The sequence below is a fragment of the Stenella coeruleoalba genome, assembly GCF_951394435.1.
Source record: "Stenella coeruleoalba genome assembly, chromosome: 12".
Taxonomy (NCBI): Eukaryota; Metazoa; Chordata; class Mammalia; order Artiodactyla; family Delphinidae; genus Stenella; species Stenella coeruleoalba.
This window is the reverse complement of record NC_137158.1, coordinates 11,628,862-11,654,264: the sequence shown is the minus strand read 5'-3', so window position 1 is coordinate 11,654,264 and position 25,403 is coordinate 11,628,862. Positions and strand designations below refer to the sequence as shown.

At 42.1% G+C, this 25,403-nt stretch overlaps 1 protein-coding gene across 1 annotated transcript; it reads left to right on the top strand.

Annotated features, from left to right (window-relative positions):
• Positions 1 to 1,117: 1,117 nt before the first annotated feature.
• Positions 1,118 to 4,553, top strand: EEF1A1 (eukaryotic translation elongation factor 1 alpha 1). Its single transcript, XM_079938855.1, has 8 exons — positions 1,118 to 1,254; positions 2,105 to 2,282; positions 2,567 to 2,746; positions 2,867 to 3,163; positions 3,241 to 3,391; positions 3,480 to 3,736; positions 3,823 to 4,057; positions 4,145 to 4,553. Exons 2-8 carry the CDS (start codon positions 2,139 to 2,141, stop codon positions 4,267 to 4,269), a joined length of 1,389 nt encoding a protein of 462 aa, XP_079794981.1. The 5' UTR covers positions 1,118 to 1,254; positions 2,105 to 2,138; the 3' UTR covers positions 4,270 to 4,553.
• Positions 4,554 to 25,403: the final 20,850 nt, after the last annotated feature.

The following is a 25,403-nucleotide window of genomic DNA, read 5'->3' as shown; positions in this document are numbered from 1 at the left end:
AAGCTCATTAAAAATAAAGGTTCTTCTTCCCTCAGGAGTATTTCTGAGTCTGTCTGCCCTGATTGCCAAAGCGAAAAGGCCTTATCCAGTCTCACCCTAGATTTATGCCTAAAATGCAGTTATAATCAATAGGATGATGGAAAATGAAGCTATTTATTTGAATGGGGTAGGCCATTTTTGAGAAGCAGTGATTCACAGCAAGTGTTGGGGATAGTAAACTGGCTGGATAAGCTTGCTGATGCTTGTGGATCTTTGTCTCTACATGAGATCACGTGGAAAGACTGAATTTGAGAAATTCTTTTTAGGTTTTTCATGCTTGCAATCAAATGAGTGTACACTGGAAAAAATGTACCAGGAGAGTAGACACACACTCAGGGTCTCGTTAATATAATAACACTAGAGTTAGAAGTAAAGCAAACTGTAGCAGTGAAGTCTATTGTAAACTGAAAAACTGGACGTCTGATGTACCATATGGTATGAATGTGTGATACGAACTTCGAATAAAATCTTTGGACGGAGAAAGCCAAGAGAACAGCCCAGGAGCATACTCGGCGGGCTCTTGGTCTCGGAACTGAACCACTCTCGGATTCCCGGGCCAAAGACGGGCCTTGAACTCCTCTCCAGCCGAAAGGGGCGCGGAGGGCAGGGGCGGGGGAGAAGCCAGCCCCGGCAGAGGAAGCGGCTCGAGGGGCTGGCCCCGGACCTGTGAGACGGCAAGTCTGAGGACTAGAGATGAACTGCGGGGTGAAGGAATACTCCAACCTCGGTCCGCCTTTCCAGTTAAACCAGGAACGGTACAGGGAAGATTCTGGACGTGCCCGCCGGGGTGCCTCCTCGCCGCTCCACCCCCCCCCCCCCCAGCTGTGCTGAGAGTAATTCATACAAAAGGAGGACTCGCCTCTGCCCGGGGGAATCCCAGGGACCGTCGATAAACTCCCACGAACCTGGAGCCGAGGGAGCGCTCGTCCCCGCCCCCCTCCCACACACTCTCGTCATCCTCTGGGTCAAGAGGAGCATGCGCGAGACACCGTGTGCTCGTCAGTGGGCTGAGCGCACATCGCCCACGGTCCCCGAGAAATGGGGGGAGGGGACGGCGATCGAATGGGTGCCTGGTGGAGGTGGCGCAGGGTAAACTGGGAAAGTGGTGTCGTGTGCTGGCTCCGCCCTTTTCCCGAGGGTGGGGGAGGACCATATATAAGTGCCGTAGGCCCCGTGAACGTTCTTTTTCGCAACGGGTTTGCCGCCAGGATACAGGTGAGTTCCGGGTGTGGCTTCCGTGGGCCTGGCCTCGGCGGGCGGCCGCGGCCTTTGCGTGCTTTTTTCTCCCACCGGGCCCTTGGGCCCCCTCCCCATGTTCTTGAAGCCGAATTTTGGGTGCGGGTAGAGTTCGAGGCCTTGGCGGTTTTTCGAAACCCCTTGGCCTCGTGCTTCGGTGGAGGCCTGGCAGGGACGTTGTGGCCGCTGTGTGGGGATCCCGCCGCGCCTTCTCGCCCGCCTCGTCCGCCCCCGCTATTTAATTCAAGCTGCCGCGGATTTTTTCCGTTCTGGGCGGTTCAGCCGAGGCCGGCCGGGGTCTGACAGGACAGGCTTTTCGGCGCTCGTCGGTTTCGGGGGGGGGGGTGCCGCGAGGCGCGGAGGGCAGCGGGCCCGCCTGGCCGGCGCACATGCCGGCGCAGCCTCGTTGGGGCGAGGCGGGGCCCGCGAGCCGCGGCGGCAGGGCGAGCCGAGCGCCGCCCCGCCCGGCACCAGTTGCGTGCGCGGAAAGATGGCCGCTCCCCGGCCCCGCTGCACGGCCTCAAAATGGAGGACGCGGCGGCCCGGGAGGGAGCGGCGGGTGAGTCACCACACAAAGGCATCGGGCCGATGCCTGCCCGGCGCTGCTTCCTGTGAACTCGCGGCGGACGGGCGCTGTCCTGGCACCTCGGTTCCTCGCGGCTCCAGGGGCGCCCTTCCTCGCGATGGGGGAGTGTTCCCGCCACGTTCGATGGTTGACCAGAGTTGGGTCAGCTGGGCGCGGGTTATAATCCTGCTTGCAGTTGGCATCGTGGCTTTTCCCCGAGCCTCCGGGACAGTGATCTGAAGGGTTCGCCCCCCTGCCATTTAGGTGTCGTGAAAACCACCATTAAACCTAAGCAAAAATGGGGAAGGAGAAGACGCACATCAACATCGTTGTCATTGGACACGTAGATTCGGGGAAGTCCACCACTACTGGCCATCTGATCTACAAATGTGGTGGGATCGACAAGAGAACCATTGAAAAGTTCGAGAAGGAGGCTGCCGAGGTAGGTGAAACAGGATGGTGTAAGGAGCTTGTCTGCAAGTACGTTATGTGGTAATTTTCCAGAAACTGGCCCCTGGTCTAGATCCGACTTGCACTAGTTAAGGTACGTCGCGGAGTTTGCGGTCAAGTCATGGAACGCGAACTTCCAAGAAAAACGCGGATGCGCCCAAGTTCAGCGATATTAAGTGGAATGCAGCATTTCTTCGGAATAAGTGGGGGGAAGGGATTTCATGCTGGAGTTTGGTCGTGTTTTAGTTACCAAGTAACCATCCTTAATCCTTTCAGATGGGGAAGGGCTCCTTTAAGTATGCCTGGGTCTTGGACAAACTGAAAGCTGAACGTGAGCGTGGTATCACCATTGATATATCCCTATGGAAATTCGAGACCAGCAAGTACTATGTGACCATCATTGATGCCCCAGGACACAGAGACTTCATCAAAAACATGATTACAGGCACATCCCAGGTTTGTAGGATTAAAAACTTCTGAAAATAATTGGGCCTGTCTTCTGCATTGGCAAAGCCATGAGTTTCTCCATTTGAAGAGCTTTTGTTTAACAGGATGTGGCCTTGTTTTCTTTCAAAGGCTGACTGTGCTGTCCTGATTGTTGCTGCTGGTGTTGGTGAATTTGAAGCAGGTATTTCCAAGAATGGGCAGACCCGTGAGCATGCTCTTCTGGCCTACACTCTGGGTGTGAAACAACTAATTGTTGGAGTTAACAAAATGGATTCCACCGAGCCACCATACAGCCAGAAGAGATACGAGGAAATTGTAAAGGAAGTCAGCACCTACATTAAGAAAATTGGCTACAACCCAGACACGGTAGCATTTGTGCCAATTTCTGGCTGGAATGGCGACAACATGCTGGAGCCAAGTGCTAACGTAAGTGATTTTCAAGAGTTTTGGGATTGTCCCAGAAAGGCGCGTTTGATGGTAGCGCTGACTGTCTTGTGTTTTAGATGCCGTGGTTCAAGGGATGGAAAGTCACTCGTAAAGATGGCAATGCCAGTGGAACCACACTGCTTGAAGCTCTGGATTGCATCCTGCCACCAACTCGCCCAACTGACAAACCCTTGCGTTTGCCCCTTCAGGACGTCTACAAAATTGGTGGTAAGTTGAACGTTACGATTAGAACCTGTTTGGGTTGCTATGACCTCTCTTCATACGAGGTATTTATTATTATTTGTAAACATTTTAGGTATTGGCACTGTCCCTGTGGGTCGAGTGGAGACTGGTGTTCTCAAACCTGGCATGGTGGTCACCTTTGCTCCAGTCAATGTGACAACTGAAGTGAAGTCTGTTGAAATGCATCATGAAGCTTTGAGTGAGGCCCTTCCTGGGGACAATGTGGGCTTCAATGTCAAGAACGTGTCTGTCAAAGATGTTCGTCGTGGCAATGTAGCTGGTGACAGCAAAAATGACCCACCGATGGAAGCAGCTGGCTTCACAGCTCAGGTAACACTGAAGTGACAGGTTTTTATTTACTGCTGTAAGTCTTTTAAGTGTCTTTGAGACTCAATAAATGCAAGTTTTCTCTCCAGGTGATTATCTTGAACCATCCAGGCCAAATCAGTGCTGGCTATGCACCTGTGCTGGATTGTCACACGGCTCACATTGCCTGCAAGTTTGCTGAGCTGAAGGAGAAGATTGATCGTCGTTCTGGGAAAAAGCTGGAAGATGGCCCCAAATTCTTGAAATCTGGTGATGCAGCCATCGTTGATATGGTTCCTGGCAAACCCATGTGTGTTGAGAGCTTTTCTGACTATCCTCCTCTGGGTAAGGATGCTTTTTTGGTGTAATTAAAAACTTTTCTAAAGGTTTGGGGGGGAAAAGTGTTTCTAATGGTAATATTTGTTTTAATAGGCCGCTTTGCTGTTCGTGACATGAGACAGACGGTTGCTGTGGGTGTCATCAAAGCAGTGGACAAGAAGGCAGCTGGAGCTGGCAAGGTCACCAAGTCTGCCCAGAAAGCTCAGAGGGCTAAATGAATATTATCCCCAATACCTGCCACCCCGGTCTTAATCAGTGGTGGAAGAACGGTCTCAGAACTGTTTGTCTCAATTGGCCATTTAAGTTTAATAGCAAAAGACTGGTTAATGATAACAATGCATCGTAAAACCTTCAGAAGGAAAGGAGAATGTGTTGTGGACCATTTGTTTTGTGTGTGGCAGTTTTAAGTTATTAGTTTTTAAAATCAGTACTTTTTAATGGAAACAACTTGACCAAAAATCTGTCACAGAATTTGAGACCCATTAAAAAAGTTTAATGAGAAGCCTGTGTTTTCTTTTGGTCAACACTGTAACTTCCTATAGTACTAACTACTTAGGTAAGAGTTGTCCATAATCTATTTCTGGTATTAAGTCTGCTGAAAAAATGAATTTTATATTTATGGGTTGGAGCTTCAGGTTTCTTACCCTTGTGTAAGGAGAATTCACCTGTTGAAGTAAGTCATAGAAACGCGTTGGTACAACACAGGATAAGCAGAGTAACTGTTACATAAGCTAGTTTGTAAGAAGGTCAAATTCTATAATATGAAAGCTCACGTTGCATATAAAATTCTGTATGGTTACATAAGTATTGAGTAAATGAGTTACATCAAACTTAAGTTCCCAGTTATGGGAAAGTGCATTCACATTTACAATATTCAAGTAATTAACCTAAAATGGGAAGCCTAAGTAGTATTGAGCACTGCCCTGCTAGAGTTATTGTATCCAGATTCTAGGAAAAAATAAAAGATGTTGGAAGCTAAGTGTGTTTCCTGTCACTTAAATAGAAATTCACTTTCTATAGGAATTTTCATCTAATGAGCAAGGTTGGGTAAAGAGAAGAACATTGCCACCCGGGAGATTAAAACAGTTTAAAGAGGTATGATTGTAAATACTAAGGTCTGTTTGGGACTGAGTGTAGGCGAAGCTTAAGTTCTAGTTTGAAAATGTTTTATGAAGTTCCATTTTTAAAAGTACTTACTGGAAAGGAACATTGGAAGATTATAATTTGAAAGTTGCTGAAATTTGACATTTGGGCAGGGTGAAAATAGCTCTTAACTATAATAATTTGGTAACCTGTAAATTGCAAGGGACTGGTCACAAAGGGGAAAAACTAGGTGGTCGCAGTTAATAGTAATTGATCTAGGGTATAACTGACAATTGTCTGATGTAAATACCTGGTTTTGATATTTGGTGAATCTAAACACTTGTGCATTTGAGGAAACAGTCTAATTCTGTGTTTGATATCTTTGCTTTTAGGATATGAAAGAAATCAAGGTAGCTGGAACTGGTGAAATCACCAGATACATAATCCTACAGGCTTTTTTGGCTAATAGAAAGCATCCTGTAGGGTGTACACAGGTGAATTAACTGCAATTGGAGCATTTTTTTCTTCATGAATTTTTCTGGGTAAAATGCTTTCTCACTTATACATGAGGCCCTTGGTAAGGGCTCTACATGATTAAAAGATTTTGTCCCCAGCTTGCCCCTTAATGTTTTGACAAGTAATGGTGTTTACTATGAAGATCAGAGGCAAGAATAGGATTTTTAAGCATTGCTGGCTAGTATAAATGGTAGCTGATAGACGCATATCTCACAGCTGTAGGATTTACCAAGGGATTTGACTTCCCCACAATGAAGGTTTCACTGCAGAAAATTGCTTTTCATTAAATGGAAGAGTAGGAATGGGAGAGTAGGGCAGTTTGCATACTACATGGATTCTAGTCTGTATGTAATTTCTTTGAGCACCACCTACTGGTAGCTACAGTTTGAAACTTGGGATTTCTAGGTTCTGGATGAAGGAGTGTTTTGCTCACTTGAATTTTTTCCACTAATTGCCTTTCCATGTATATGAGCTGATTAACCAGCAGATTTATAAAACAAACTGGTGCTTAACCTTAAACCACATTTTATTTTTTTAAATATTTGGCTGCTCTGGGTCTTAGTTGGGGCATGCAGGATCTTCAGTTGCTGCATGCAGGACCTTTGGTTGTGGCACGTTGCGCCCCCTACGCTGGGAGCGCATGAGTCTCAACCACTGGACCACCAGAGAAGTCCCTAAACCACATTCTACATTGGCCAGCTGTTGAAATAACAGTGTAAGGACTCTCAGATGGAATCTTGTTGAAATTTGTTGCCAGGAATTCTGGTGTGATTTCAGAATATGAAAAGTGAGAAAGGCATTTTGGTTCAGGAGTTTAACAGATTGCCAATAATGTGTATCTCATTTTCAAAAAAGTATTGTGAATACTCACTCTTTATTCCCAGAATAGTCTAGAATAAGTGAGTTTTGGCTAGATCAGAACTCAATAATTTTATGCTTATAATTCTCCTACAGTTAATTATTGATAATTTATCTCAAATCTCAGATGCATCAAGAGCTCAGCTATCTGGATGACACAACTTACTTTGAGCTAATTAATCTGTTTCAGTGTGGTAATTTCAAAATGTTTTAACTGGAGACTGATGTGTAAATATTCCCATGGCCCTCAAAACAACTGAAATCACCTTAGTTTTTTGAATATTTGTTTTAAATGTTCTTTTTTAGACAAAAGTGTAAATTGACTACGCCTTACAAATCTTGTTGGAAAGTGTCAATAATAAATTGCCAAATTAGAAGAGTGACTTTGAGGTCTGATGTTAGATGCAGTTTCTGAAGATGCAGCTTTTTCAAGAGCAAGAGCAATTCATCTGGTTATTTGAGTTCTGTCTGATGTGCCCAACAAAGGCTAACTGCCTAAGTGGTGAAGAGTTCTTGATTTTCAGTAATTTGCAGAATGTGGTGTAAAAATCTTGAATATTATCAGGACAGGACTATGGGTTTTCTTTTTATTAAAATGTATTTACCTTAGTTAACTTTTCCGCTGAGTTGAGCACTGAGCTCAAGAAGAAGCTGTTCCTGGCTGTATATTCACAGTTCCTGAAATGGGCAACTGTAGAAAAGGGGTGACAACTAATTTCTTGTGTGTCAAGATGCACTTTCATGTTATTCATTGATAGATGATGCTTGTCATTGTGAAATGCTGCAGAAATAAGTATAGTAGAGAATTAAAGTTACATTACAGTTAGGAACTGTGTCTTGAAGGGAGTGAACAGCATGAGTGCTCAATCCTGTGATTGGGGGAGAACATGCACTTTCATGAGACAGAGGGAAGAATAAGATGTATTTTCCTTTTTTTTTTTTTAACCTTCCTGAAATTTTCTTTTCCTGATCTGGTTTTACATTTCATGACTTGTGTTCTTTTTTCACTTCATCGGAGTCCTCTGTTATTTGCCAGCCTCTGGGAACTTCCATGACTAGTTAAGACTACAATTGAAGTTTGACATTGCTTGCTCAGTTGATAGTGATATAGAAAAAAGAAAACTTTGTTAGGAAATTGCTACATGGCTCCTGAAAGATCACTGACCTCTGATCCAGTGGAAACCTTGAAAAGGTCATATGGCTTTGTCCTTTTCTAAATAGAAGGTTATGCTGTAGTCCTGCAGTCATCAGAAATGAGTGAAATAAGTAGTGAAATTATCATTTACCTTGGACAGCCCTCAGCAGGCCCGTGTATCTCTTAAGCATTTAGAGCTTAGTTTGTGGTCTCCGTGGGAAAAACATGACAACAAAGATACTGTTAAATTTTACAATAATTACAAGTAAGCAAGAGTATTAGAAAACTGTTAATGTCACAATAATTACAAGTAAGCAAAGAGTTATTAGGAAACTTAGTAAGCAAGAGATTTAGAAGTTTTCCCCATTTTTTAATTGAGGTAACAACACTAAAATTCACCCTTTTAAAGTATGTAGTTCTGCAAGTTTTGATAGATGCAGTTCACAATCAAGGTATATAGAGTACTTCCATCACCCCTCCCCTTCCCCGTAATTCCTCTGTGCCCCTTTGTAGTCAGCCCCTCTTCTCTTCCTCTAACCCTTGGTAACCACTGACATATATTCTGTGCCTATAATTTTGTTTTGCAGCCATGTCACATACCTGGATTCATACAGTATGTAGCCTTTTGAGTGGTTTCTTTCATTTAGCATGATGCATTTGAGATTAATCTGTTTGGCATATATCAGTAATCTGTTCCTTTTTAATGACTGTAAATTTGTTTACAGCTGAGGGATGTTGGTTGTTTCCAGTTTTGGATTAATTACGAATAAACTGCTATAAATATGCACATTATAGGTTTGTGTGTGACTATAGGTTTTCATTTTACTTGTTTAAATACTTAGGAGTGGGATTGCTTAGTTGTTGGCAAGCATATACCTTACCTTTGTTAAGAAACTGCTGAACTGTTTTGCGAAGTGGATGAACTGTTAGTAATAGATTAAGTGAAATTTTATTTTTTTACTATTTAATTTTATTTTTTAAAATTTTTGGCTGTGTTGGGTCTTCGTTTCTGTGCGAGGGCTTTCTCCAGTTGCGGCAAGCGGGGGCCACTCTTCATCGCGGTGCACGGGCCTCTCACTGTCCGGCCTCTCTTGTTGCGGAGCACAGGCTCCAGACGCGCAGGCTCACTAATTGTATCTCACGGGCCTAGTTGCTCTACGGCATGTGGGATCTTCCCAGACCAGGGCTCGAACCTGTGTCCCGTGCATTGGCAGGCAGATTCTCAACCATTGTGCCACCAGGGAAGCCCCTAAATTTTATTTTGATACTAATTTTTCAAGGAAGAAAGTTAATTTGACTAAGTGAGTGTTACACTGACATTTGTGCCTAGTGTTGTGAACAAAATGGACACAGTTCTTGCCCTTTGAGTTTATATAATATACTGGGGGAGCTGGGTACTAACTGAATAAGTAGATAATTTTGAGTTCTGGTGATGCTCTGAAGGGAAAGAGGATACTATGAGGGAGGAGAGTGAAAGGGACATAATTTAGGTTGGCTAGAGACGGTATTTGTCAGAAATAGCTGAGATCTGAAGGATAAGTAGAAGTTACTGAATTAGAGGATGTGAAAACATTGCATTACTTCTTAGACATCTCCATATATGAGGCTTACCTTGGCCTCGTAACACATAGAATCAGAAAAGTCTAAGAAAACTAAAAGCCTTTTAATGTAAACTACTCGGATCAACTTTGAATATATTCATTGAAATTTTTGCTTGATTACTTCATCAGTGTGTGTGGTGGTCATATTGGAGGGCAGAGACATCTCATTGAATCCTCACAACATTCTTTGTAGGGGCAGATACCATACTCCTATTACAGATGACAGACTGAGGGATGGAGAGGCTCCTAAATCATCCCATTGCTGGATGACATTTTTTCTTGATATTTACTTAAACTTGACTGCTGGTAATTAAAAATCATACCTATAAGACCCGAAGCAGCCAAAAAAAATCATACCTAGGCTATTCTTTTGGAATAATTAAACAATGTCATTCCCTTTTCTGTAAGAACCACTAATTTACTTGAGGACACCAATGAATACTTAGTCACATCTGAGCTAAACATTTGCAGTTCCTACAGCTGTTTCTTTTTTTTAATTGTAGTTGATTTACAACTGTTGTGTTAGTTTCAGGTGTACAGCAAAGTGATTCAGTTATATCTATTCTTTTTTAGACTCTTTTTCCTTATAGGTTGTTAAAAATATTGAGGTTAGTTCCCTGTGCTATACAGTAGGTCCTTGTTGGTTATCTGTTTTTTTGTTTCTTTTTGTTTTTGGCCTCACCACGCAGCATGCGGGATCTTAATTCCCTGACAAGGGATTGAACCTGCACGCCTCCTGCGGTGGAAGCGCGGAGTCTTAACCACTGGACTACCAGGGGAGTCCCTGGGTATCTTATTTTTCTTTTTTTCTATGATCCCATTTATATGAAATGTCTAGACTAAACAGAGCCATAGAGAAAGCAGTGATTAAAAATGTTCTAAAATTTAGTGATGGTTACACAACTGTGGATGTACTCAAAAACATTGACTTGTATACTTTAAAGAGGTGAATGAATGTTGGGCTTCCATAGTGGCACAGTGGTTAAGAATCTGCCTGCCAATGCAGGGGACACGGGTTCGAGCCAGAGATCCCACATGCTGCGGAGCAGCTAAGCCTGTGCACCACAACTACTGAGCCCATGAGCCACAACTACTGAGCCCATGTGCCTAGAGCCTGTGCTCTACAACAAGAGACGCCACCATAATGAGAAGCCCGCACACCGCAACAAAGAGTAACCCCCGCTTGCCGCAACTAGAGAAAGCCCGTGTGCAGCGACGAAGACCCAATGCAGCCCAAAAAAAAAATTTTTTTTAAAAGAGGTGAATGTTATAGTATATGAATTATATCTCAAAAAAAACTTTTAAAAATGTTAGGGATCAGGAGAGCCCTGTGTCCTGTGGGCAAGTGTCCATCATGGGTTGATTTTGCTGTCTTGTCTTTGATCAACACACTATACAAGGCTGTTGCTACAAAATGTTGAAGTCTTTCCTGGCCGTGATAGAGACCTCTCTGTGCAGTTGGGAGGCCTCAATTCCCCTGAATAGGCTGATACTGGTGGGGGAGTGCGGTTGTGTGGGAATATGGCTTGTGAACAAAAGTGACTTGGAGTAGCATCACCTGTGTACCAGGCCCTGGCTGGCTTCAGGTGTGTGTGAGCAGGGACAGGATGGAAGGTGTCCCAGTTTTCTATGCTAAATGCCTCTTAATCACCCCAAGAATTATCCTCTCATGGTTCGGGGGGGTCCCCTGGGCTCAGCTAGACCAGTTCTTCCTCAGGATTTCTCAGTTGCAGTCCAACCATGATAGGGCCTGGAGCTATCTAGAAGGCTTTCTCACACATTTGTCTGGCAATCGATGCTGGCTGGGACCTCAGCTGGAACTGTCAGCTGGAATACCTACCCCTGACCGTTCCATGTGGCCTGGGCTTCTTTGTAGCATGGCGGCTAGGTTCCAAGAGTGAGTATCCCAAGGGAACCAGGTAGTAGCCTTATTACCATTTATAGGACTCGGCCTTGGAATTCATATAACGTCACTTCTGCTGTAGTCACTGGCTCATGCCATAGACCCCCAACTCTAGGTAAGAGGAGTGTCACCATCATGTTGTAGTAAGAGCATGAGGGAGGGGAGATGTTATGGTGACCATGTTTGGAAAATACCCTATTTTTTATGTAAAAGTGTGTGTATCTTAACACCAAACTCCTAACTTACCCCCTACCTCCTACCCCTGTGACCCATACGCTTGTTTTCTATCTGTGGGTCTTATTTCTGTTTTGTACATAGGTTCATTGGTATCATTTTTTTTTTAGATTCCACATATGAGGGATATCATGATACTTGTCTTTGACTTATATGGTAATCTCTAGGTCCATCCATGTTGCTGCAAATAGGTTTGTTTTTTTTTAATGTCTGAGTAGTAGTCCATTGTGTATATATACCATTATCTTCTTTCTCCAGTTATCTGCTGAAGGACATTTAGGTTGCTTCCATGTCTTGACTGTTGTAAGTAGTGCTGTTATGAACATAGGGGTGCATATATCTTTTTGAATTACAGTTTCCTCCAGATATATGCGCAGTAGTGGGATTGCTGGGTCATATGACAGCTCTCTTTTTAGTTTTTTGAGGAACCTCCATACTGTTCTCCATAGTGGCTGTATCAATTTACATTCCCACCAGCAGTGCAAGAGGGTTCCCTTTTCTCCACACCCTCTCCAGCATTTGTTGTTTGTAGATTTTCTGAAGATGCCCATTCTAACTGGTGTGAGGTGACACCTCATTGTAGTTTTGATTTGCATTTCTCTAATAATTAGTGATGTTGAGCAGCTTTTCATGTGCCTCTTGGCCATCTGTATGTCTTCTTTGGAGAAATGTCTATTTAGGTCTGCTGCCCATTTTTGGATTGGGTTGTTTCTTTAATATTGAGCTGCATGAGCTGTTTATATATTTTGGAGATTAATCCTTTGTCCGTTGATTCGTTTGCAAATATTTTCTCCGATTCTGAGGGTTGTCTTTTCGTCTTGTTTATGGTTTCCTTTGCTGTGCAAAAGCTTTTAAGTTTCATTAGGTCCCATTTGTTTGTTTACATTTCCATTACTCTAGGAGGTGGATCAAAAAAGATCTTGCTGTGATTTATGTCAAAGAGTGTTCTTCCTATGTTTTCCTCTAAGAGTTTTATAGTGTCCGGTCTTACATTTAGGTCTCGAACCCATTTTGAGTTGATTTTTGTGTATGGTGTTAGGGAGTGTAACACCCTAATTTCATTCTTTTACATGTAGCTGTCCAGTTTTCCCAGCACCACTTATTGAAGAGACTGTCTTTTCTCCATTGTATGTCCTTGCCTCCTTTGTCGTAGATTAGTTGACCATAGGTGCGTGGGTTTATCTCTGGGCTTTCTATGTTGTTCCATTGATCTATGTTTCTGTTTTTGTGCCACTACCATATTATCTTGATTACTGTAGCTTTGTAGTATAACCTGGAGTCAGGGAGTCTGATTCCTCCAGCTCCGTTTTGTTCCCTCAAGACTGCTTTGGCTATTCGAGGTCATTTGTGTCTCCATACAAATTTTAAGATTTTTTGTTCTAGTTCTGTAAAAAATGCCATTGGTAATTTGATAGGGATTGCATTGAATCTGTACATTGCTTTGGGTAGTACAGTCATTTTCACAATATTGATTCTTCCAATCCAAGAACGTGGTATATCTCTCCATCTGTTGGTATCATCTTTAATTTCTTTCATCAGTGTCTTAGTTTTCTGCATACAGGTCTTTTGTCTCCCTAGGTGGGTTTATACCTAGGTATTTTATTCTTTTTGTTGCAGTGGTAAATGGGACTGTTTCCTTAATTTCTCTTTCAGATTTTTCATCATTAGTGTATAGGAATGCAAGAGATTTCTGTGCATTAATTTTGTATCCTTGAACTTTACCAAATTTGATGAGCTTTAGTAGTTTTCTGGTGGCATCTTTAGGATTCTCTATGTAGAGGATCATGTCATCTGCAAACAGAGACAGCATTACTTCTTTTCCAGTTTGTATTCCTTTTATTTTTTTCTCTGATTGCTGTGGTTAGGAAACTATGTTGAATAGGTTGAATATTCAGCTATGTTGAATAATAGTGGTGAGAGTGGACATCCTTGTCTTGCTCCTGATCTTAGAGGAAATGCTTTCAGTTTTTCACCATTAAGAATAATGTTTGCTGTGGATTTGTCATATATGGCCTTTATTATGTTGAGGTAGGTACTCTCTATGCCCACTTTCTGGAGAGTTTTAATCGTAAATGGGTGTTGAATTTTGTCAAAAGCTTTTTCTGCATCTATTGAGATGATCATATGGTTTTTATTCTTCAACTTGTTAATATGGTGTATCACATTGATTTGCATATATTGAAGAATCTTTGCATCCCTGGGATAAATCCCACTTGATCATGGTGTATGATCCTTTTAATGTGTTGTTGGATTCTGTTTGCTAGTATTTTGTTGAGGATTTTTGCATCTATATTCATGAGTGATATTGGTCTGTAATTTTCTTTTTTTATAATATCTTTGTGTGGTTTTGGTATCAGGGTGATGGTGGCTTCATAGAATGAGTTTGGGAGTGTTCCTTCCTCTGCAATTTTTGGGAAGAGTTTGAGAAGGATGGGTGTTAGCTCTTCTCTAAATGTTTGATAGAATTCACCTGTGAAGCCATCTGGTCCTGGACTTTTGTTTGTTGGAAGATTTTTAATCACAGTTTCAATTTCATTACATGTGATTGGTCTGTTCATATTTTCTGTTTCTTCCTGGCTCAGTCTTGGAAGGTTATACCTTTCTAAGAATTTGTCCATTTCTTCCAGGTTGTCCAATTTATTGGCATAGAGTTGCTTGTAGTAGTCTCTTAGGATGCTTTGTATTTCTGCAGTGTCTGTTGTAACGTCTCCTTTTTCGTTTCTGATTTTATTGATTTGAGTCTTCTCCCTCTTTTACTTGATGAGTCTGGCTAATGGTTTATCAATTTTGTTTATCTTCTCAAAGAACCAGCTTTTAGTTTTATTGATCCTTGCTATTGTTTTCTTTGTTTCTATTTCATTTATTTCTGCTCTGATCTTTATGATTTCTTTCCTTCTGCTAACTTTGGGTTTTTTCTTTCTCTAGTTCCTTTAGGTGTAAGGTTAGATTGTTTATTTGAGATTTTTCTTGTTTCTTGAGGTAGTCTTGTATAGCTATAAACTTCCCTCTTAGAACTGCTTTTGCTGCATCCCATAGGTTTTGAATCATCCTGTTTTCATTGTCATTTGTCTCTAGGTATTTTTTGATTTCCTCTTTGATTTCTTCAGTGATCTCTTGTTTATTTAGTAACGTATTGTTTAGCCTCCACGTGTTTGTGTTTTTTACGTTTTTTTCGCCTGTAATTCATTTCTAATCTCATAGCATTGTGGTCAGAAAAGATGCTTGATATGATTTCAATTTTCTTAAATTTACTGAGGCTTGATTTGTGACCCAAGATGTGATCTATCCTGGAGAATGTTCCATGCGCACTTGAGGAGAAGGTGTAATCTGCTGTTTTTGGATGGAATGTCCTACAAATATCAAGTCTGTCTGGTCTGTTGTGTCATTTAAAGCTTCTGTTTCCTTATTTATTTTCATTTTGGATGATCTGTCCATTGGTGTAAGTGAGGTGTTCAAGTCCACCACTATTGTGTTACTGTCGATTTCCTCTTTTACAGCTGTTAGCAGTTGCCTTATGTATTGAGGTGTTCCTATGTTGGGTGCATATATATTTATAATTGTTATATCTTCCTCTTGGATTGATTCCTTGATCATTATGTAGTGTCCTTACTTGTCTCTTGTAACATTCTTTATTTTGAAGGCTATTTTATCTGAGTATTGCTACTCCAGCTTTCTTTTGATTTCCATTTGCATGGAATATCTTTTTCCATCCCCTCACTTTCAGTCCCTAGGTCTGAGGTGGGTCTCTTGTAGACAGCTTATATATGGGTCTTCTTTTGTATCCATTCAGTAAGCCTGTGCCTTTTGATTGGAGCACTGAATCCATTCACGTTGAAGGTAGTTATCGATATGTATGTTCCTGTTACCATTTTCTTAATTGTTTTGGGTTTGCTTTTGTAGGTCCTTTCCTTCTCTTGTGTTTCCCACTTAGAGAAGTTCCTTTAGCATTTGTTGTAGAGCTGGTTTGTTGGTGCTGAATTCTTGTAGCTTTTGCTTGTCTGTAAAGCTTTTGATCTCTCCATCGAATCTGAATGAGATCCTTGCTGGGTAGAGTAATCTACCCAGTTGTGGGTTCTTCCCGTCCATCACTTAAAGTGTATCATGCCACTGCCTTCTGGCTTGTAGAGTTTCTGTTGAGAAATCAGCTGTTAACCTTATGGGAGTTTCCTTGTATGTTATTTGTCATTTTTCCCTTGCTGCTTTCAATAATTTTTCTTTGTCTTTAATTTTTGCCAGTTTGATTACTATGTGTCTCGGCGTGTTTCTCCTTGGAAACTATCCGGTATGGGACTCGCTGTGCTTCCTGGACTTGGGTAGCTATTTCCCATGTTAGGGAAGTTTTTGACTATAATCTCTTCAAATATTTTCTCTGGTCCTTTCTCTCTCTCTTCTCCTTCTGGGACCCCTATAATGTGAATGTTGTTGCGTTTAATGTTGTCCCAGAGGTCTCTTAGGCTGTCTTCATTTCTTTTCATTCTTTTTTCTTTATTCTGTTCTGCAGCAGTGAATTCCACCATTCTGTCTTCCAGGTCACTTATCCGTTCTTCTGCCTCAGTTATTCTGCTATTGATTCCTTCTAGTGTATTTTTTATTTCAGTTATTGTATTGTTCATCTCTGTTTGTTTGTTCTTTAATTCTTCTACGTCTTTGTTAAACATTTCTTGCATCTTCTCGATCTTTGCCTCCGTTTTTTTCTGAGGTCCTGGATCATCTTCACTATCATTATTCTGAATTCTTTTTCTGGAAGTTTGTCTGTCTCCACTTCATTTAGTTGTTTTTGTGGGGTTTTATCTTGTTCCTTCATCTGGTACATAGCCCTCTGCCTTTTCATCTTGTCTGTCTTTCTGTGAATGTGGTTCTTGTTCCACAGGCTGCAGGATTGTAGTTCTTCTTGCTTCTGCTGTCTGTCCTCTGGTGGATGAAGCTTTCTAAGAGGCTTGTGCAGGTTTCCTGATGGGAGGGACTGGTCGTAGGCTACAGCTGTTTCTTGACGTAGATTCTTCCCATGCCGTTCTCCCTCACAGTTTATAGCTTTAAAGTGTTTTCACCAAAATTAAACATATTATGGCTGCGGATGCATAAAAGACTGGTTTCTTAACCTAGAGTGTACCTTTATTAATGTGACCCAAGAGATAAAGTCACCTTGTTTCCTAAATTTCCTAGTTTCCTTAATTGATACATTTGGACTAGATGATCAGAGTGCTGCAAATGGGGAAATGTCCCTTTCTTCATCTAGCCAGTGGGCACGATACTATCTATCTCGTAAGATTGTTGTGAGGATGCAGCGAGTTAGTGGATTGGCCTACTGTAAGTAGCCAATAAAAGGTAATTTTAAAATTATTTATTATTTTTAATGTATTTATTTTTGGCTGCATTGGGTCTTCGTTGCCGTGTACAGTCTTTCTCTAGTTGCGGTGAGCGGGGGCTACTCTTCATTGCAGTGTGCACAGGCTTCTCGTTGGGGTGGCTTCTCGTTGCAGAACACAGGCTCTAGGCACGTGTGCTTCCGCAGTTGTGGCACGGGGGCTCAGTAGTTGTGGTTCACGGGCTCTAGAGCACAGGCTCAGTAGTTGTGGTGCACAGGCTTAGTTGCTCCATGGCATGTGGGATATTCCAGGAGCAGGGCTCCAAGCCATGTCCTCTGCTTTGGCAGGCAGATTCTTATCCACTGCATCACTTTGGGAAGTCCCAAAAGGGAACTTTTATTATTACAGTTGTTTGGAAGATCACAGTTACTTTCAGCAACTGCATTGTACTTGTGGATTATGGTAAACAAGCATTACCTGATAAATATATATATATTTTTTTGGTATGATTCCATTTATATGATATGTCTAGAATAGGCAGATCCATAGAGACAAAGTTGATTGGTATTTGCCAGAGGCTGGCAGAGGGGGGAATAGGGAGTAACCTTTAATTAAGGGGTATGGGCTTTTTTTGGGGGGGGCGGTGATGATAATGTTCCAGAATTAAATAGTGATGATAGTTGTGCAACCTTGTGAATTTACTAAAAACCACTGAATTGTACATATTAAAAGGGTAAATTATATCATGAAAAAGAAAACGTGTATATATATGTACATATATATGTGAATATATAAAATGGCAGAAAACAGGAATGACAGCCAGAGTCACTGTTACTAGGCACCATCCTCAGCCCTCCATGCCTGGGCACAGCGGTGGGACACCCCTGCCCTCACTCTCACTGACCAGCCATGAGAACTGAGTCATTACCTGATTTTTTAATATAAAATATATTTTAGGAAGATCTCCTTTAAACTGTATTGCATCGTTATTTTTTCTTTTTTTACAAATAAACCTTTATTTTGGAATAACTTTAGATTTATAGAAAAGTTGTGAAGATAGGTAAGATTTCCCATCTATGCCTCACCTAGTTTGTTTCCCCTGATGTTATCATCCTGCATTACCACAGAACATTTATCAAAACTAAGAAGCCAACATTGGTTGTTACGGTTAATCTCCAGACTTTATTCAGATTTCACCAGTTTTTTCTACTAATGGCCTTTTTTCTGTCCCAGGACCCAATCCAAGACACCGCTGTGTGATTAATTTTAAACACTCAGTTGTTGGGAGTTTATATTTACATCTCTGGTATACTTCATCATTTTGTTGAGATAATTCTGAATTTGGAGGCTGCTACCTAGCATGTTAAATAAAAGTGTGGACTTTGTCATTTACACATCTAATATTTTATGTTTCTGTAGTTTTACTTAAATTATTGATACGTACTAAACAAACCAGGTCCCAAAACGGGACTGTGGTATTGCACTAGAGAACTGCTGTTTAATTTTGATGGTCTCGCCAATTGCACATTCACTTAATTAATACTATAACCTATGCCATCCTTTACCATTTTAATCACAAGGTAGTCATAATGAAAATTGTTATCAAATGCTTGGTTAAAGCAAGGTGAAGTAGGTGATAGCTTTAAATTTACTTACCCTTTTTGAGCACACACAAAAAATTTGCTCTGCCACTTAATAAAGTCACGGTGGGAGTAAAGTCTTTGTGTAAGGAATTTACATTTTCTATTTTAACCAATCATCGTTTCCCTAAGAGAGTTCAGGTACTTTTGGCTTTTTGTCAAACTTTACAACATACACAGTTTGGATACTGCCTTTGGCACAGTCTCTTTTGAGACATTGTGTAAAGCGTAGGTTATTGCTTGTGTAAAGCCAAATAGATTTTAAAATAGACTTTGTCAAAAGTAGGTAGTTTTGTTTATTCTAGTGAGAGTAACTGGTAGCAAAAGCCAAGACAAGGCTTTTCATACTACAAGCGTAGTATGATCCTGCAACTGTGGTTTCCATAGGTTAAGCAATGGATGGCTACTTTAAAAAAAAAAAATCCACTTGGTTAAGTGTTCAGTAAAATCCTGTGGTTGCGAGAATACCCTAGTCGGTGTTGCACTAGTAGGGTTACCACATAAGCAGTCTGAGTTTGAGTTCCAGTGCTGTCTGGAGCCACCCAAGCTGAGGATGTGGTCATCTCAGCCCACTGGTGAGGGCATCTGCAACATTTTATGAGGCCTAGGTTGTAACCATTTAGATGTAAGGGGTGCAGCTATGTCATGGCAACAAAGCAAGGGCCTGACCCAGACTTGACCTGTAGCCCCTCACTTTAGCTATTGTCCTACGTTCCTGATTGACCCTTTGGACTTCTCTGTTTAGCCTCCTACAGGATTCTGTGTAGAAACTGGCAACTCAGTATAACGTCTAATGATAAATGATGTAGTTTTTATTCAGTCATGGTTGGGTGTAGAAAACATTTTCTCATACTGTCTTTATGTTGAGGTTAGGGAATGCATCTCTTGGAACTCAGTTTCTCATATTTTATATAACTCCTTATGGGTGTTCTTCAAAGCTCTGATAACTGTCTCTGAAGTGTGTTAAACTGCCCCCCCTCCGCTTGAGGTGGTTCTGTGTGAAATTGGAAATAACATCTGTAAGTTTCTTTTCATTGTTTGAAACACTGCATGCCTGCACACACGCACACAGTCTGATCTTGTATTAAATACAGTATAATCTAGAATTGTTTCCTTTTAAAGTTAGGCAGTGTGTTTTTTATGTATATTTATGCATTTTAAAATTTCAATTGGCCATGTATTAACAGGGTACAGACCAACTCTAAAAGAGAATTCAAAGAGCAACCAACATAAGACTAAAAATGAATTAATTATGAGGCACTGGATTTTAAAAAAGAGTTGTTTAGTCTAGCAAACACTTGAAAAGCATGGCAACTCCATAAATGCTTAGCATGAAACGGTCAACAAAGGGTGGGAGTGGGAACTGAAGGTTAAGCCAAAAGAAACATTGTTTAGAAGGGATGGAGACACTTTTTATCCCGTGTAGGACCTCTGGGTAAGGAAAGGAGGACCTTTCCTTAGGAGGAAAAAACCCACTTGACAGAAAGGCATTGGGAAGTCAGAATACCTGAGATCCATGCTGAACAGCAACTTGGAATTACATTTTAATCACATCACTTAAGTTACAGCATAGGAAGAGACCAATAAGACTTGTTTTTAAAAGCTTTTTAGAAAATTTACTTTGAGGAATACACAGATGTAAAAGAATCCTAAAGTATTGGAGGCTTTCCCATCAGGGAGTAGTGCTATTCAAACAGATTGGTCTTTTCCAAACTTTTTTGGTTAGGATCCACAGTAAGAAATATATTTTCTGTTGTAATACAGTACAAACACACATCGCATTTCATTGCACCTAAGATGTTTTAAATTGGAAGTCACAAATGCTGCCAATTATGACTGTAAGATATTATTGATTATAGGACACACCAATTTAGAGATGATAAATATAGAAAAAATACACATCTTAAAATTGATGAAATATAATGTGTATATGAATTACTGAAACAAAAGTTTCAGAGAATAGTAATATGTATGACAAAAAATTAATTTCATGACCTGATAATGAATTGCAACCAGCAGTTTGAAAAATGTTGATCTAGGTCAGAAACAGTCAAAAGTGAGGTTCTAGGACTTCCCTGGTGGTGGTTCAGTGGTTAAGACTCCGCACTCCCAGCTCAGGGGGCACGGGTTCGAACCCTGGTCAAGGAAGATCCTGCATGCTGTGTGGCACGGCCAAAAAAAGCGATGTTCTAGATCAAAAGAGTTACATTCTTTTCTTTTTTTAAATAAATTTATTTTTTGGCTGCATTGGGTCTTCGTTGCTGCACGCGGGCTTTCTCTAGTTGTGGCAAGCAGGGGCTACTCTTTGTTGCGGTGCACGGGCTACTCATTGCGGTGGCTTCTCTTGTTGCGGAGCACGGGCTCTAGGTGCGCAGCCTTCAGTAGTTGTGGCACACGGGCTCAGTCGTTGTGGCTCGCAGGCTCTAGAGCGCAGGCTCAGTAGTTGTGGCACGCAGGCTTAGTTGTTCTGTGGCATGTGGGATCTTCCCGGACCAGGGCTTGAACCCGTGTCCCCTGCATTGGCAGGCGGATTCTTAACCACTGCACCACCAGGGAAGCCCCAAGAGTTGCATTCTTTCTCTATGGCATAAAAGTATAGGATCTCAATCTATATACTTGTCACAGGCATTCACGTAGGCCCAAAGTTTACATTTGAAAAGCATTTGGTCTTGCCCACAAATCGTCATCGTTCACCTCTCATTGGAAGTTGGAATCGCTTTTAGACTTGAATTTCCGTAACAGAATGAGTTCATTTTTCTGCACAACTGAACTGCTCTAGTACTTCAATCTTCAACAATACAAATTTTTTGTGTTCTAGGTTCCTGAGCCAGCACACACTGTAAAATTAATTACAGCTTTGTTTCTGCCACAAGCCACTGAGACAATGGATATTTATGAAGGATATTTATGAAGGCAAGGCAAGCTCAGCTGGCTGAGCATCAGAATAACCTACAGAGCTTGTTAAACATAGATGCCAAGACATTTCCAGGGCAACTGAATCAGAATTGCTTGTCATAAAGCTTGGCTTTTACAAGCTCTACTGGGAATTCTGATGTCCAACTAGGTTTAAGAATCATTGTTCAGGGACTTCCCTGGTGGTGCAGTGGTTAAGAATCCACCTGCCGGGCTTCCCTGGTGGCGCAGTGGTTAAGAATCCGCCTGCCAATGCAGGGGACAAGGGTTCGAGCCCTGGTCCAGAAAGATCCCACATGCCGCGGAGCAACTAAGCCCGTGCGCCACAGCTACTGAGCCTGCGCTCTAGAGCCCGCGAGCTACAACTGCTGAAGCCCGCGCGCCTAGACCCTGTGCTCCGCAACAAAAGAAGCCACCACAATGAGAAGCCCGCGCACCACCATGAAGAGTAGCCCCCACTCGACGCAACTAGAGAAAGCCCGAGCGCAGCAATGAAGACCCAACGTAGCCAAAAATAAATAAATAAAATAAATTAAAAAAAAAAAAATCTACCTGCTAATGCAGAGAGTATGGGTTCAATCCCTGGTCCGGGAAGATCCACATTCCGCGGAGCAACTAAGCCCGTGCGCCACAACTACTGAGCCCATGTGCCACAACTACGGAAGCTCACGCACCTAGAGCCTGTGCTCCACAACAGGAGAAGCCACTGCAATGAGAAGCCTGTGCACCGCAACAAAGAGTAGCCCCCGCTCGCCGCAACTAGAGAAAGCCGGAATGCAGCAATGAAGACCCAACGCAGCCAAAAATAAATAATAAATTGTTATAAAATTTAACATCTTAACCATTTTTAAGTGTAAAGTGGCATTAAATACACTCACATTGTTGTGCAACCATTAACACCATCCTCCTCCAGAACTGTTTTTCATTTTGCAAAACTGAAACTGCCTATCAAACAATAACTCCCCATTCCTATGTCCCCCCCAACTTCTGGCAACTTCCTTTCTAGTTTGTAAATTTGACCAGTAGTAGAGTGGAATCATACACTTAGCATAATGTCCTCAAAGTTCGTCCAAGTTGGAGTGTGTCAGAATTTGCTTCCTTTTAAAGGCTGAAAAATATTCCATTGTATTTATGTACATTGTTTATCCATACATCTGTTGATGGACACTTAGGTTGCTTCCACCTTTGGCTGTTGTGAATAATGCTACTATGAACGTGACCCTTGAACTTGTCTTCAACCCTGCTTTCAATTCTTTTGAATATATACCTAGGCGTGGAATTTCTGGATCATATGGTAACTCTACTTTTTATTTTGGGGGGAACTGTCATACTGTTTTCCAAAGTGGCTACACTATTTTACGTTTCCACCAGCAGTTCTAAGTGTTCTAATTTCTCCACAGCGCTCTCAACATTTGCTATTTTCTGATCATTTGTTAACAGCCATCCTAACAGGTATGAGATGGTATCTCATTGTGTTTTTTGTTTTGTTTCATTTTTTGGCCACACTGTGCCGCATGTGAGATCTTAGTTCCCCGACCAGGGATTGAACTCGTGCCCCCTGCAGTGGAAGCATGGTGCCCTAACCACTGGACTGCCAGGAAAGTCCCTCACTGTGGTTTTGATTTGCAATTTCCTAATGACTACTGATGTTGAGCATCTTTTCACATGGTTACTGGCCATTTGCATATCTTCTTTGGAGCAATGTCTATTCAAGTCTTTTGCCCATTTTACTTTTAAATTTTCATTATTTTTTTTCTACATCGAGTGGCTTTCAGGACCAGGGATCGAACCCAGGCCCTGGCAACGAAAGCGCTGAGCCCTAACCACTGGACTGTCAGGGAATTCCCTCGATTGTGTCTTTAATCTGGCTTTTAAAGTAGGAAATACTAAATGTCTGCTTAATAGATAAAATGAATGTAAAAAATAAGCTTTAATATCATATTAGGAGCAGTGAAAAGCAGGAATAACTACAGAAAGATAGAGAGGAAATGAAGCTGAAGAGAATGTGAAGAAAGAAGAGTGAGGGAGACAGAATTGCAAACACAAAAGTATGCAGTTCTTAGTTTGTGTCAAATCATTTTTATATATATTTTATTTTATTTTTTTTTTGGCTGTGTTGGGTCTTCTTTTTAATTTATTTTATTTATTTATTTTTTGGCAATGTTGGGTCTTTGTTGCTGCGCGCGGGCTTTCTCTAGTTGCAGCGAGCAGGGGCTACTCTTCGTTGTGGTACACGGGCTTCTCATTGCAGTGGCTTCTCTTGTTGCGGAGCACGGGCTCTAGGCATGTGGGCTTCAGTAGTTGTGGCTTGCGGGCTGTAGAGCACAGGCTCAGTAGCTGTGGTGCATGGGCTTAGTTGCTCTGTGGCATGTGGGATCTTCCTGGACCAGGGCTTGAACCCGTGTCCCCTGCATTGGCAGGCGGATTCTTAACCACTGCGCCACCAGGGAAGCCCTGCGTCGGGGTCTTAGTTGCACCACGCAGGATCTTTTGTTGCAGTGCACGGGCTTCTCTCTAGTTGTGGTGTGTGGGTTTTTTTCTCTCTCTGGTTGTGGTGCGCGGGCTCCAGAGTGCTTGGGCTCTGTAGCTTGTAGCACACGGGCTGTCTTGTTGAGGCGCGTGAGCTCAGTAGTTGTGGCACGCAGGCTTAGTTGCCCTGCGGCAATGTGGGATCTTAGTTACCCGACCACGGATCGAATCTTTTTATCCCATTTAATTATTCAGTTAAGTTTTAGCTTTGCCATCTCTTGCCTTTAGGAATATTCATTCAGTCATTCAAAAATGTTATGTCCTGAGTGTCTGTAACTTTGGTGTTGCCTGCATTGAAGAGGTTTATATGGTGATAAGAGGTTAAGGTAAGACAGATACTAAAAATTAAGGTGGAGCAACAGAAGATTGTGAAGAGGGAGCCTGGGAAAGTTTGTTGTCACTGTGTGCCTTCCAGCACACAGCTCTGCCAGCTCTGAATGAACCCTGACCACTTCTCCTGAACGGGGTATTCTTCTAGGAGTTGAAATTTCTCTCTCTCTTTTTTAAAAAAAATTAATTAATTAATTTATGGCTGCGTTGGGTCTTTGTTGCTGCATGCGGGCTTTCTCTAGTTGCGGCGAGTGGGGGCTACTCTTCATTGTGGTGTACGGGCTTCTCATTGCGGTGGCTTCTCTTGTTGCGGAGCACGGGCTCTAGGCACGTGGGCTTCAGTAGTTGTGGCACGTGGGCTCAGTAGCTGTGGCTCACGAGCTCCAAAGCACAGGCTCAGTAGTTGTGGTGCAAGGGCTTCGTTGCTCCGCAGCACGTGGGATCTTCCTGGACCAGGGCTCGTACCCGTGTCCCATGCATTGGCAGGCAGATTCTTAACCACTGCGCCACCAGGTAAGTCCTAGGAGTTGAAATCTCTGAAGGGGAAAAGCCATGGCTATTCCAATCGAGGCTGAAATTCAAAAATGACAAAAAAAAATTATATATATATATATATATATATATATATATATATATATATATTTTGCGGTACGCGGGCCTCTCACTGCTGTGGCCTCTCCCATTGCAGAGCACAGGCTCCGGACGCGCAGGCTCAGCGGCCATGGCTCACGAGCCCAGCCGCTCCGCGGCATGTGGGATCTTCCCAGACCGGGGCACGAACCCGTGTCCCCTGCATCGGCAGGCGTACTCTCAACCACTGCGCCACCAGGGAAGCCCTGTTTTATTTTTTTATTTTAAAGTTTTTTTTTTTTTCCTGATGTGGACCATTTTAAAAGTCTTTGTTACAATATTGCTTCTGTTTTATGTTTTTTTGGCCTCAAGGCATGTGGGATCTTAGCTCCCCGACCAGGCATCAAACCCGCACCCCCTGCATTGGAAGGCGAAGTGTTAACAACTGGACCGTTAGGGAAGTCCCTGACAAAATATTTGAAAACAATCAGTAATAAAATTAAAACTCTTGGTTGGCTATTGGGTAACTTCATAATTCAAGGCCGTGATGGTTTAATTTCACATAGGTCTCCATCTTCCCTCCCTCCCCCCTCAACCAATGATTTGACAGATGCTTAGTGTTTGTCATTTCCTCTTTTTAATTTTTGTGTTCCTGTTGAAATGAACTTTAGTATATGCCCAGCTTTTCAAACTACCAGGCAATGTGGTCTGTGGTGGGTGTTGGAAATCACAAG